This window comes from Camelina sativa, chromosome 6, assembly GCF_000633955.1.
Source record: "Camelina sativa cultivar DH55 chromosome 6, Cs, whole genome shotgun sequence".
NCBI lineage: Eukaryota > Viridiplantae > Streptophyta > Magnoliopsida > Brassicales > Brassicaceae > Camelina > Camelina sativa.
In genome coordinates, this window is record NC_025690.1 from 13,632,608 (window position 1) to 13,646,490 (window position 13,883).

The 13,883-nt window shown below is 32.7% G+C and overlaps 1 protein-coding gene and 1 pseudogene across 4 annotated transcripts; both read left to right on the plus strand.

The window, feature by feature from the left end:
• Positions 8,416–10,729, plus strand: LOC104791239 (F-box/LRR-repeat protein 16-like). 4 transcript variants are annotated; one of them, XM_010517071.2, is made up of 2 exons: positions 8,416–9,441; positions 9,958–10,729. In XM_010517071.2, exons 1-2 carry the CDS (start codon positions 8,497–8,499, stop codon positions 10,579–10,581), a joined length of 1,569 nt encoding a protein of 522 aa, XP_010515373.1. In that variant the 5' UTR covers positions 8,416–8,496; the 3' UTR covers positions 10,582–10,729. The 4 variants fall into 4 exon arrangements, with proteins under 4 accessions (XP_010515373.1, XP_010515375.1, XP_010515374.1 ...); XM_010517073.2 differs by having other exon boundaries at positions 8,416–9,197; positions 9,711–10,729; XM_010517072.2 differs by having other exon boundaries at positions 8,416–9,048; positions 9,565–10,729.
• Positions 12,522–13,883, plus strand: part of LOC104699023 — a 2,199-nt pseudogene continuing 837 nt past the window's right edge.

Sequence of the window (13,883 nt, forward strand, 5' to 3'; positions counted from 1 at the left end):
GATTTTATTTTAATTTTAATTTCTCTCTTTTTTTTGTTTTTGTCTTTTTATAATTCGGATGTTTGGCGCGCGAGAAAATTGATGAAACCGTACTTCTTCTTTGTTTTTATTCACAGAAACGGAAAAATATTTTTAAAAAATTAGTTTTAATTTAATGAACTTACAAGTATTAAAATTGAAATAGCAATCAATGTTTTGATTTTATATATTTATAAAAAAGGTTAAGCCATACGTATTATTACGAAAACGTATTGAACCCACGCGATTATCGTATGTGTGGTAACACGCTTTTGTTCCCTGTTCGTTCGATGCTTGTAAAGATACTCACGGTGAGAGCGTATACTCACGCGCTTGAGATGGTGTTGGAATTTTCAGTTTTGGATAAATGCGTTGACCATTAATTGCAATTTGTCACCTTTCGGTTTTGAGCATCGATGATTACAAACAAAGCTTTTAGTATTATTTTTCTTTGTCATTAGTACTTTGATTTCGTATAATACTAGTATAGTTTATAACATAGTCTGAACTATTTAAGATTTATGGAAACTTTGGAAAATCATAATGTCTTAACCAGTTCATTTCCATTTACACATTTATATCCATTTCACTTTTGTCGTGATTTTTTAAAATATACGGAAAGGGAGATTCAAATTGAGTATATTATTAATCATACAAAATCACTCGTGGGGTCACATATGTCAGAGAAAAATCCACGTGGACGAATGGGAAGCTTTATATGGTCAACGAGCTGACATAAACATAAGAAAAAAAGCAAAACATCAAAACGATATTTTAATTGAGTTAATTAAAAAGACCTCGTTCTGTTAAAAACGCTCGAGCTTTAGTATTAAACTAGTTAAATTATGTATCCTATAAAGTTTTTTTTTAAATAGTAATAGCTTGATCTTAATGAGCAAATCAATTTTAATTCTCGCTGCTTTATATGCTTATAAGACTGACGAGGACCCAGAAAGCAGATTAAAAACGTAAATGTTGTATTCGTTGTCCTAGTTAAAAAAAAGTTGTAGTACCAAACTTTAGCGTTCAAGATACATAAATGCAACTTATATCATTTATATTGACTCCATTTATATTACTACTAGTTGTCGAACAAACATTATAGTTAGTACTACAAAACAAAATGTATAAGAAACGAAATATTGAACAGAATAGTAAACTGAAAGATATAATGTATAATAGATTGGAGTCGGTAAAATTTTTGCACATGCATGTATGTATAATTTTCTTATAATATTGTAAAAGTATTTATAAGTGCACAGTGAATGAATCTGTTGTCACGTTTTTACTCAGTTCCTACTCCCTCTAGACGCGGTTAACAAAGCAACATATATATTTTGATGATCTTTATCGATTGTGAAAGAAAGCAATGTGTGGTAAAAAAAAATAGAGAAATGAAAAAAAGCAAAAGACAAATATAAATAAGGGAATGAGGAAAAGTAAATCACGAGAGGAAGAAGCTAAGGCCATTGGTAACAAGCGGGAGAGTCTGAGATTTGTACAAAAGTTTAATAGCGACTTCTCATTTCCACATTTCAGAAATTTTAAAAGAAAAAAAAAATCAAAAGAAAAATTCCTTATCATCGCTTATAAAATGTTGTTTGTTTCGTCGTCTTTATAAGAAATATTCCATTTGTTTTATAATGTTTATTGGTTGATAGCTTGTGTAATTGTCGATAATTCTAAAATATGTAAATTTTTCTTACCACTCACAATATATTTTTAAAAAAAAATTTGACTGATAAAATTGCTACTTAAACCTTTGCGTGATACCATTTTCATATTTTTACTAATAATACTGTAAGATCAAATTTGGTAATCACAAATTTATTTTGTTCATTTTTCTTATAATTGTGTTTATGTTAATCTTATATAAAAAAATTTGTAAACATATGTTAAATAAGATGTTTTTTTTGAAACTTTTGCTCTAAAATTTTGGGAACTAGTTAATATTTTTTATTTTTTTGAACAACCGGGAACTAGTTAATAAAGAGGATAAAAGGCATATAAAATTTAGAGATAAGGGGAAAAAATGGGGTTGGGTTGTATATCTAGAGGAGACAAGAGTTATTTATAATAATGGTCCAAGAATCCGGACGATAACCTTTTTTATTTAATGGTCAAGAAGCTAGGAAGTAGTAGAAGTGTGAGAGGGTATTTTTGTTTAACGACAATAACACAATAAAATAAAATAGAACCAAAGTGAAGTTTGGTTAGATTAACAAGAGGATGTGTGTGTAAGTGTTGTGTTGTGTTGTTTGTTTGCTTCGATCGAAGAAGTTTTTTTTTGGGTCATAATTAATAATGGCGTCTTGTCTGCCAGAGACCAACGCCGTACGCTAACTTTCGATATCCCTCTTCCTACTCTAACCCCATTGTTTTTACTAGTATTTATTAATTCATGAATGTATGTACACTACACACTATAATAGTAGTTAAACTTATTTTGATGTTAGGTGTCACCCATTTACTGTTAAATGTATTGCCTAGCTTTGCTCCTATTCCCTTATAGTGTTTTGTGCATCTTTTTGTTTTTTAATACTTAAGAAGGTCCATGCGTTTTGGTCTTCTTGTTCATAACATGTAAAGACTAGAGAATGGAGTGACACTACCATTTGTTGAGTTCATACCGGGTCAAAGAAAATAACATGTAACGCTTAGTCTCGTTCATACAGTCTTACTTCAAAACTTCATAGTTATTAATCGGGGAAACGAGCTATTTCCCCCCAAGAACTATCATATCTCGCTGGATGGAGGCCGAACTTGAGCCGCAATCTATATAGCCATGTCAACTATGACCAATCTCTATGTCCCCCCAAATTAAAAGTTCTACACCTATATCCCCATGAAAAAAAAGTTCTATATCTAGTTACACCTAGACCTGGTTATGTGACGGTTTACTATTTGCTTAACCGTCTAACGAATAGCCTAAACCAAATTTGACCAGATTAAACCTGATTTTACCCGAATTTGTCGATTTAACCAGATATATCATCTCCTTGGTTCTTTTCGCTCTCGTGGTGATCGTCTCTGCTGAAGTTATCTTCGAGGAAAAATTCGATGGTAGGCTACATACATACATTTCTCTCTCAGTCTCTTCTCTTATATTAAATCTTAAGAATGTCAATGCGATTGATGATTCTGTTTGAGATCGCTAGATTGATTCGTTTCGATTAGATGATGCCATAACCAGTTTGTTTGATCCAATCCAATGTAGTTTCAATTAGATCGAGCTTTTTTTCGAAATGATTGTTATAGATCTATGGAATTTGTGGATTTCTTGTTCTACTTGGGTTTTTTTTTGAATTCGTAATTACGATCGGTGACCAAGGTTGTGATGATTAAGCCTCTCTTCGGTGACGCTCGGGATTCCACGGAAATAAGGATTTTGATGATAGTTAGGAGTGTAATGAGTTATGTTTTATGCTTAGATTGAAAATTTCTTGTACGATCAATCCATTGAATTCATACCTTATGAGAAGTTTTAATCAAACGTTTAGACTTTCATTTTCTCGTCTGATTGATTTGTTCCTTTGTTTTCTCTTTTATTCTAAAGATGGATGGGAGAAGAGATGAGTAAAATCCGACTGTAAGAAAGAGATGAGTTTATATTGTTTGGTCTGCGGTTCACCGGATAAACCGAAGCAATTCATTTTCAGGGGGATATAGGTGTAGAACTTTTAATTTGGGAGGACATAGAGATTGATCATAGTTGACATGGCTATATAGATTGTGGCTCATGTTCGGGCTCCATCCAGCGAGATATGATAGTTCTTGGGGGGAAATAGCTCGTTTTCCCGTTATGAATCCAATATATACTGAACGTCTCTGACATTTTTAGGGCCACAAGCGAAAGACAAAAGAAAGCCTAATTTCATACTCAAGAAACAAATGTCTAAGCATCTTTCCAAGTAGCCAAGTATGGGGGTTGGGTTGTAATCTAGAGGTGACAAGAGGTATTTCACATGCTTCATTAGCTTGTGGCTAGGGCCGGCTGAATGAGTGTAATCTTCTTATTCTTCTTCATCAATAAGATATAACAAAAATCCATAACATCTCCTTAGGTTGTGTTAGCGATATGTTTTTTAATCACTATAAAATTAGGATATATGCGTTAAGGATATAAAATAATAGAATATTTACAAAACGTAATAAATTGAAATTTGCATATAAAATTGTGTAACCCAATTATGTATCTAGATTTCATTACCAATCATGTCAATTTGCAATTGTGTTAGCAAACTATTTAACACTCACATGAAATTTGCAATTTCTTTACATAAAATAAAAGATACATCAATGTTTATACTATAAGAAATGGATAAATAATAATTTTCATATTATGTAATTAATTTTGCATTTTATATGTAAAGGAAATAACAATAAAATATTTTCATTTCTTTAATTTTGTTATTAAAAATAAAGATGTTTGATCAAATTTATAGTGGCTAGCAGTTTTACAGTATCTATAATAAGTTCATACTTTTATTTCTTTTCTATTTTGACATTAATAAGTTCATATTTCTTTAAAAATGGTTTAATGGTGTTTGTTTTTTTGTTATCTTTATGACGTCAAAATATTCGGGTAGGCTATTGATTTGGTAATGTTACTCAAAAATTTGAATGATTATAGTGAATGGGATAAAAAAATGTATTTGAATCAAATTGTTTTTTTATTTACCGGTAAGTAATATTTAGTGTGTACATGACAAAAAAATAAAAATAAAAATCATAAGAATACCAATTATAAACCGTCTTTATATAGAAATAAACTTGGTTTGTAATAAATTTATTGTGAATTTCAAATACAAAATAATTTAGTTTGCAAATGGTTCACTATATTCGTAACATTAGCCAAAATATTTTGGTATATATATGCTATGTTCTTTCTTTTTTGTGTGTGTGGATCAGTCTCCAGTCTATTTAATTTAATTCTTACAGTTGATAAAATAAAAAACTATAGTAAGTACAGTACTAAATATAATAATTTTACCCTTGCACACTTTGATGTTTTGCAATTTGGATATAGTAAGCATGAAATGCATGATGATAAAAATGTTAGGTAACATTATATACCTTAGCTCCAATCCAAATAAATCCGTTAGACACATTCATAATTTTCCATCATTTTGGTACGTTCTCATTATTACACGATCTAACATCATTACCACCAACCTAATTACTGGCACCAGTTCATAATAATGCATATAGTATTAAGATAAATACATAAATGACTATGTGTGTCAGATTTCATTTGAATCTCAACACATTTTTTTGAGTCAACCCTGAAAAGTTATTCCGTTTAGGACATCTCGATTGGGAGAACATTTTTTGGTGTTCTTAGAGTAAAAATATTATGAAAATAATGTAATATCATTAATTTAGATTTTTGTTAAGAAATTGGTTATTGGGAAAACATGTTTAAGATCATAAGATTTAATAATATAATAATCTTAAACATATTACAATTTTAAAAACTTTAAAAAATAACATTTAAATTGCAAACTTAAAAAACTTATACTAAAATTCAAAATACAATACCAACTTTTTATGAAAAAAAAACATTAAAGATATAAATAAAAAAAACAAACAAAAATAATACAATTTTAAAAACTTCAAAAAATAACTTTTAAATTGCAAACTTAAAAAACTTATACTAAAATTCAAAATAGAATACTAAATTTTTATGAAACAAAAAAAAATATTAAAAATATAAATAAAAAAAACAAACAAAACTTTCTCCAAACAAATAAATGTTTTCTCCATTGCAAAAAATTGTATCCATTCACGAGTTGCCACGTCATCCAAGAACTAGTCCAAAATCAGTTCTACATCAAGAACCAACAACATGTTCTTAGTGACTGTTTCCTATATTCTCAATTTTAATAAGATTAAGAATACCCAATCAGTTCTCCCAATATAGATGACCTTATAGCACTCATCACTGTTCTTGTGTTATAAATAATTATTTTTCCGGTTGGAATATAAGAGACAACAAAAATAACATATAAATAAATATCAGTATTATTATTTTTGTAATGATATTCATATTGTTAATGAAATACGTATTGCAAATTCGATATAGTATTTTGATAAAAAGAAGAATATCATCAAAACACATCTTAGAAAACTGAAATTAACTAGAAATTAAACATTTATTTACCTTTTTCAAAAAAATAGAATTAAATGGTAAAAGAAAAAAAAAAAAAAAACAGGCTGGTGATGGTCTGATGGGGCCATGACTTTATTTTAAAAATTTATATAACAATCAAAATATTAATAATCATATTGTAACTCCACGACAGAGGCACAGCTGAACCCTGAAGCGTGGGTGAATTTTCAATTTTCTAAAGCGACGAAAATAGAATTCAAATTGAAATAGTAGTTACATACAGCTGCCTGCCATTCGTTTTCTCTAAATAGTACAACATTTTATAATAAAAAGAAAATAGAAAAGAAAACATTGAAAAAAAGATAAATATATATATATATATATATTAATTTCGTTTGATTTTCAAGTTTTAATGGATATGAATGTAATATTAAGTTCTTCGTTGTTCCTCTTAGAATTCTTTGTTAGAGTATGGTAAAAATGCACAATTTCTTTTTTGAGTATTACTTCTTGGCTAAATTGGTAATGTTAAAAATGCACAAAATGTTGTGTTGTCTGAACCATTCATAAATAAATATTAGTTAAAATCTAGTGTATATTCGTTTAATGATGTATTATTAGAGTTTTAGTTTGTCTTAAGTAGCTAACGATCATATGCTCAAAAAAATAATAATCAAGATTATGAAAATAGTGAATACATGATTATTATTAATAAGAGTAAAGAACACAAAAGTGAAAAAGTTACATTAAACTCTCATAAGTATAATTATACAAGTTACATTTGTTTATATAGAGAAAGATACTTAATTTCCTAATTGAACATAAGCATGTATCAGATACCAACTACATTATGAAAAATTCGAAGATCAAAACTTAATTTCCTAGTAGAGAAAAAGACTTGCAAAGAAAACACCACTATTTCATATATTACCGTTTACTTTGAAATTTAATTTGACGTCCTCTAGAATTCTGTCTTATAGACTCGTATATTTTTTACTTTTTACTCTATTTTTTGGGGGTTGAATTCTATATATAATGTGAGATCTAGTTATTTTATAAGATTCTTTCAAAGGCATATTACTGTATTATATCAACCTCATGCTTTTTAATATTTATTTTACTTTCGATGGCCCAAGTATCTAAGCGAGATGTAGATGTGGAGAGAGAGATTCAACTTCTCAACCAAATCTAAAGTGTATTCCAGCAAAACCCACCCAACTTCCAAAAACTTTTCACAAATGGTCTTACCATAAAAACCATATCCTTCTCTTTTCTTCTCCATTTTAAGAAATTTAATCCCATAATAAATTATTCATGTTTGCTCTTCTAGTTTTTAAATAATGTAGTATTGCATCAGAAACCTAAACCGAAACTATTGGAACTAGAGGATAGAGGCAGAGCCGGCGTGGAGATAAACTAGGCTACAAGTGGGGGAGAAAAATGGGTTTTTGTTTTTGGTATACTTTTCTTCTAAAAAAAAAAGTAAAAACAACTGATTAACACCTTACCAAGATTCGTACTGGGGACTGCAGACTCAAAGTGGACGGGTTAAACCACTAGACCACAAGATCTTTCTTGGAAAGTCGGCCGAAAAATAGCTAATATTATTAGCGGCCGCAAGCATGTGCTTTGCTTCCTTGGCCTTGTGGCCGGCTCTGGATAGAGGAACCTAGAAGAAAAAAGCAAATAAACGATGGTTTTGTATCACATTGACTTCAAATTGTAATCATAATTGGGCCCTTTTGGCCCATTAATACATATAATGCAAGAGTCTTAAAGCTATCTTTTGGAATATTAAACTACTTTCACAATAATATTATTACAGATCAAACTATAACAAAACATTTTAGTCTTACAAAATCAGAATCAGTGTTTTAAGTGTTTTACTGTTTTACTGTTTTCTCGCAATAATACATAACCAAAAGAGATAAATAGAGTTCGAAAACTTAACATTTGATCATCGCTAGAGTAGTGATGTTAGGACTATTTTTTTGATAGTTTCTGAAAATTGCGATCAGCAACTGCGGTTAAACGTTGTACATTTCCGAGTAGCAACTACTATCATCATTCATCAAGCAACAAGTCGCAACTGTAATCAACCAAAACAAACTTTTCAGCGATTCAAATTAATTCAAGGCTATAGAATAAACAACAAGCTAATTGTATCGTTGATCACAAAGGCCCAACGGGCCAAACGTGCGAGGGCCTCAAAAGGAGAGTTGTTGACACGCGTACAAAAACTTTAAAAGAGGAAAATTAAATAAAATCTCACGAGTCGTCGTGACTCGTGTGACTCGCGACTCAACGCAAACCTTACCCTCTACAGCACTACTCAAACCACACACAAACAAAAAAATTAAAAAACAATGGGACAAGCTCCGTCGTCTCCGGCGGAACCAAGCGTACGCGATCATACTTCTCTATTTCTCAGGTCACCACCGGAGTTTCTCGACTGCGAATCGATTGGTTTCGAAGATGGAGATCACGATTTCACGGCAGATCTGCCGGACGATTGCCTCGCTCATATCTTTCAATTTCTCAGCGCCGGAGATCGGAAACGAAGCTCTCTCGTATGTAAACGGTGGTTATTCGTCGACGGTCAGAATCGTCACCGGTTATCACTCGACGCTAAAGCTGAGATCCTCCCTTTCTTGCCTTGTATGTTCGATCGGTTCGATTCCGTGACGAAGCTCGCTCTTCGTTGTGATCGGAGGTCTTTTAGCTTGAGCGATGAAGCTTTGGTTATGATCTCGGTTCGTTGCTCGAATCTGACTCGAGTCAAGCTTCGTGGTTGTCGCGAGATTACGGATCTAGGTATGGATTCGTTCGCTAGAAACTGTAAAAACTTGAGGAAGCTATCGTGTGGCTCTTGTAATTTCGGTGCTAAGGGATTAAACGCGATGCTTGAGCATTGTAAGGTTCTTGAGGAGTTATCTGTGAAGAGGATTAGGGGTATTCATGAATTAGCTGAACCTATTAAGCTGAGTTTGTCTTCTTCGCTTAGATCGATTTGTTTGAAGGAGCTTGTTAATGGTCAGGTCTTTGAATCTTTGGTTGCTACAAGAACGTTGAAAAAACTTAGAATCTTTCGTTGTTTAGGTAATTGGGATAGTGTTCTTGAAATGAACGGAGATGGGAATAGTTCTTTAACTGAGATTCATCTTGAGAGGCTTCAAGTGAGTGATGTTGGACTCTCTGCTATATCTAAATGTTCGAATTTGGAGACTTTGCATATAGTGAAAACTCCTGAATGCTCGGATTTAGGTTTAGCTAGTGTTGTTGAGAGATGTAAGTTACTGAGAAAGCTTCACATTGATGGTTGGAGGACTAACAGAATCGGTGATGGTGGTCTGATGGCTGTNCTGAGGAAGCTATCGTGTGGCTCTTGTAATTTCGGTGCCATGGGATTGAACGCGATGCTTGAGCATTGTAAGGTTCTTGAGGAGTTATCTGTGAAGAGGATTAGGGGAATTCATGAATTAGCTGAACCTATTAAGCTGAGTTTGTCTTCTTCGCTTAGATCGATTTGTTTGAAGGAGCTTGTTAATGGTCAGGTGTTTGAATCTTTGGTTGCTACAAGAACGTTGAAAAAACTTAGAATCTTTCGTTGTTTAGGTAATTGGGATAGAGTTCTTGAAATGAACGGAGATGGGAATAGTTCTTTAACTGAGATTCATCTGGAGAGGCTTCAAGTGAGTGATGTTGGACTCTCTGCTATATCTAAATGTTCGAATTTGGAGACTTTGCATATAGTGAAAACTCCTGAATGCTCGGATTTAGGTTTAGCTAGTGTTGTTGAGAGATGTAAGTTACTGAGAAAGCTTCACATTGATGGTTGGAGGACTAACAGAATCGGTGATGGTGGTCTGATGGCTGTAGCTAAACACTGCTTGAATTTGCAAGAACTTGTGCTTATCGGTGTTAATGCGACACATACGAGTTTGTCAGCCATTGCTTCCAACTGTAAGAAGCTTGAACGGTTAGCTCTTTGTGGGAGTGGTATGATTGGAGACACGGAGATTGGTTGCATCGCGGAGAAATGTGTGGCGTTGAGGAAGTTCTGTATCAAGGGATGTCTTATTTCAGATGTCGGGATCAAGGCGCTGGCTTTAGGCTGTCCTAAGCTGGTGAAACTAAAGGTGAAGAAATGTAAACTGGTTACGAGTGAAGTCAGGGAATGGCTGCGTGAACGGAGTATATTGGTGGTGAGTATGGATGGTGATGAAACCAATGACACGGGCATGATGGATGGTGGTGATCAGGGAGTTCTTGAGACTGTTGTTGAGGACCCGCCGCCGGTGGCTGATGGTAGTGGCGGTGTGGAGGTTGCAGGTGGTAGTAGGTTAGGATTAGCTATGTTGAAGACAAAGTTAGGGTTACTTGCAGGAAGGAACTTGGTGGCTAGCACGTTTAGGAGATGGTCTCAAGGTGAAGCTACTAGTTCCATTTGATTGCACCTCTTTTTATTACAAGATTTGTGCATTCAAAACAAAAACTTGCTTCTGTAATATTATGTATTTGTTTCTGTTTTTAATTTTCACAATTCATTTTCAAGATTTCATGGCTTAAGGTTATTACTATTACGAATTTGTTATTTTCCACGTAGCTTTAATCATAAGTTCCAACAATTACAATGTGAGCTATGTTTTAATATAAAGATGTTGGAGTCTTGAGACTGGAAAAACAGTGTGTATATAACATCTCTTATAGTAATGCTTTAAAGAACATTTTGAAAGAACTTGGTGCCTTGCTAAGTAGCACTGAAACGAGTACAGGGTCAGGAAACGGGGACGGGAACGGGAACGGGGACGGAAAACGGCAAACTTAAAATTTTTGGATACGGGGAGGACATGGGTATGTCAATAAAAATACCTATAGGATACAAATATATAAGAAACCACACATATATAAGACTCTACATAAAAAAAGTACAAGTATGTATTACTATCCTCTATACTTGTGTATATGCCCAAGACTGATTCTGGCTTACGTTTCATGGTTATCCATCAAATACTTAACACTAAACATATTTGAAGTAAAAGAGATGATGACTAAACAGAGGATATAGGAAAAGTGAACATGTATAGTAATGTCAAATCTTAAGAAATCAAAATTAAATGATATTTCCTATTCTTTTATGTTTTATTTGATGGAAAAATAAGTGAATAAGTCGTGGAAACATTTCAAAAACGTTTCTGAAACCCTATTACCGCCGTCCCCAAAAACTGCTGCCGTCCCCGCCCTGTTAGAAACGTCTGGAAGACGTTTTTTTGCCGTTTATGTGACGTTCCCATACCCGGGACGTTTCCGATATGGGAGACGTTATCAAACTGCCGTCCCAGTGCATCATAGGTGCCTTGCACCGTGCAAGAGATGGTCTCAAAGTGAAGTAACTAGTTCAATGTAATTTCATTGCATCTCTTCAAAAACAAGGGTCTCGCAGTCGCAGATCAAAACAAACACCTAACCTAACCTAACCTTTTTTTCTTTTATTTTGATCCAGAACAAATGCCTACTTCTGTATTTAATAGTATTCATTCATTATTTGAAGTTTGAACTTCACAATTCAATTTAAATTTAAAGTCAAGGAAAGCATGCACTACAATTTTTTTGAAAAATGTTATATTTCTTTTCCCACACTGCTAGTTATGTACGTTTGCTATCGTGAAACTAAAAAAACAATATATATAACATTAATTTCTCTTATTTATGTCTAGGTAAAACAAAACCAAATGGTTGACCGATCAAAATACAAGTTTATATTTCACTTTTTCTTTTGAAATCGCAGCATAAATGACAATTCTAGAAATATAAAATGTTCTTAACAAGATTCTTTGATAATTGGTTATTTTCTTATAAAATGTAGCATTATTATCTATAGTTATATCTTAACATGAATAATGATTTATTTTCCCTAATGACTCTTTTCCCCGTCAAAGGGGTGCGGGCGTGCTGTTTTCAAATTTTCACTGATAATCAAACACATTTACACTCTTAATTAATTTACATACACCTCATCAGCGAAGTCAACAAATGAAAAATTTAGTTTCGGAACCATTAAATAGTTTCGAAACCATGCACTAACGCGAGCTATAAATACCAACATCGTCACTTGAAGTTCCTGCATACACTAGAAACTACCCAAGCAATTTGATACACTTACTCAAGAGAGAGCAAACTCACTTATAGGTATCTACTTAATTGTTTCTTCAAACTTTTTGTTTTTGTTTTCTAATTGTAACAATTTATATTTCTTTGATTTTCATATCCTGCAATTATATTATGAGGATCTGTTAAAAAATGTGAAGTAAAACAATACTATTGTCTCAACTTTACTCTGTTTAATTTTTATGAAACAGCCCCCGGCTCTAGAAAAATCGACTGGTACCATATGGAGAACAAAGATGTTAGTCAAGATATCACAATTTGATTGATAATAATGAGTTTTAGTTTTCTAATCTCTGGTTTTTTTTCTTGTTCTCTAAGGCTCATCGTCTGGCGAATCGTCTTATGATTGAAACGTTCAAGCTGAAATCTCCAGTTAATGATACTCCTGAGCAGGTGTGTTTGAAATAAATCAATAAACATGTCAATATATATATAAGTTTGATAGTAATATCTTGGAAATATTATTGGTTGTACAGAAGCTAATTCGACTGACCGTTGAGCATCCGCAATACCTAAAAGACTATTCATTCTATCTATACTCCCAGGTTTGTCTTTTGCTGTTTAATATATCAAAGTTATTTGTTTATTTTATGGGGTTCTTTAAGAATTTCTTAAATTGCTAAGCAGGGCTGGTTTGTATCTGATGTGGGAATGAAAATGTCGAATGCGATGTTTTCAAACCAAATGGTAGCTGTTGATTGTGAGATGGTTCTTTGTGAAGATGGGAGGGAGGGTGTGGTTAGAGTTGGCGCTGTTGACCGCAATTTAAAGGTATACCTTTGAGTTTTTTTTAGAATCTTTATTTTGTATTGAGTTCTTTTGCAATAATGTATCCTTAACTTGGGTGATTGAATGTTCATAATGGCTTTAGGTGATTCTCAACGAATTTGTGAAACCGGATAAGGCTATTGTTGACTATAGGACAACTATTACTGGAGTTACTGCTGAAGATGTCAAAAATGCTACTCTCTCTCTGGTTGATATACAGGTAATGTTAGTCTTTCTATTTATTTTATTTTTCTTAGAGACAGCACATATATATACAAGTTATGTTTGTGCAGGCAAAATTGAGGCCGTTACTTTCTATGGGTACAATTTTGGTAGGTCACAGTTTGAACCATGACTTGGAAGGTAGTAAATCATTTTCTAGTACTGACATCCTTGTTAGTTTTTATTGGATTTTTGCTAAAGTCTTGAGTTTTTTTTTTATTCCAGTGATGAAGATAGACCATCCCATATTAATTGATACTTCACTTGTATTCAAGTTTCCCAATGCTCGAAACTTCAGAAGACCTTCTCTTAATACCCTTTGCATGGTTAACCTTTATATACTCTTTAATGTCTTCACATAAGAATATTAAATACTTACATTCTTAATACTTTCTATAAATAAAAAATAAAAAACATTTTCAGGCTAAGTTGGGGTACGAAGTCCAAAAGACTGGTGTTTCTCATCACTGCGTACATGATGCAGCAGCTGCAATGAAACTTGTACTTGCTCTTATCGAGAATAGAGTTGACACAACAATCACACTAACTAAAGAGGTTACAAAAAAGTCTGATTTACCACATTTGTTATTTACCT

Coding starts and splice junctions, on each gene's coding strand:
- LOC104791239 (XM_010517073.2), top strand. CDS start 8,497: ATGGGACAAGCTCCGTCGTCTCCGGCGGAACCAAGCGTACGCGATCAT. Junction 9,198..9,710: donor TCTTTGGTTGCTACAAGAAC/GTTGAAAAAACT, acceptor GGTTGCTACAAG/AACGTTGAAAAAACTTAGAA.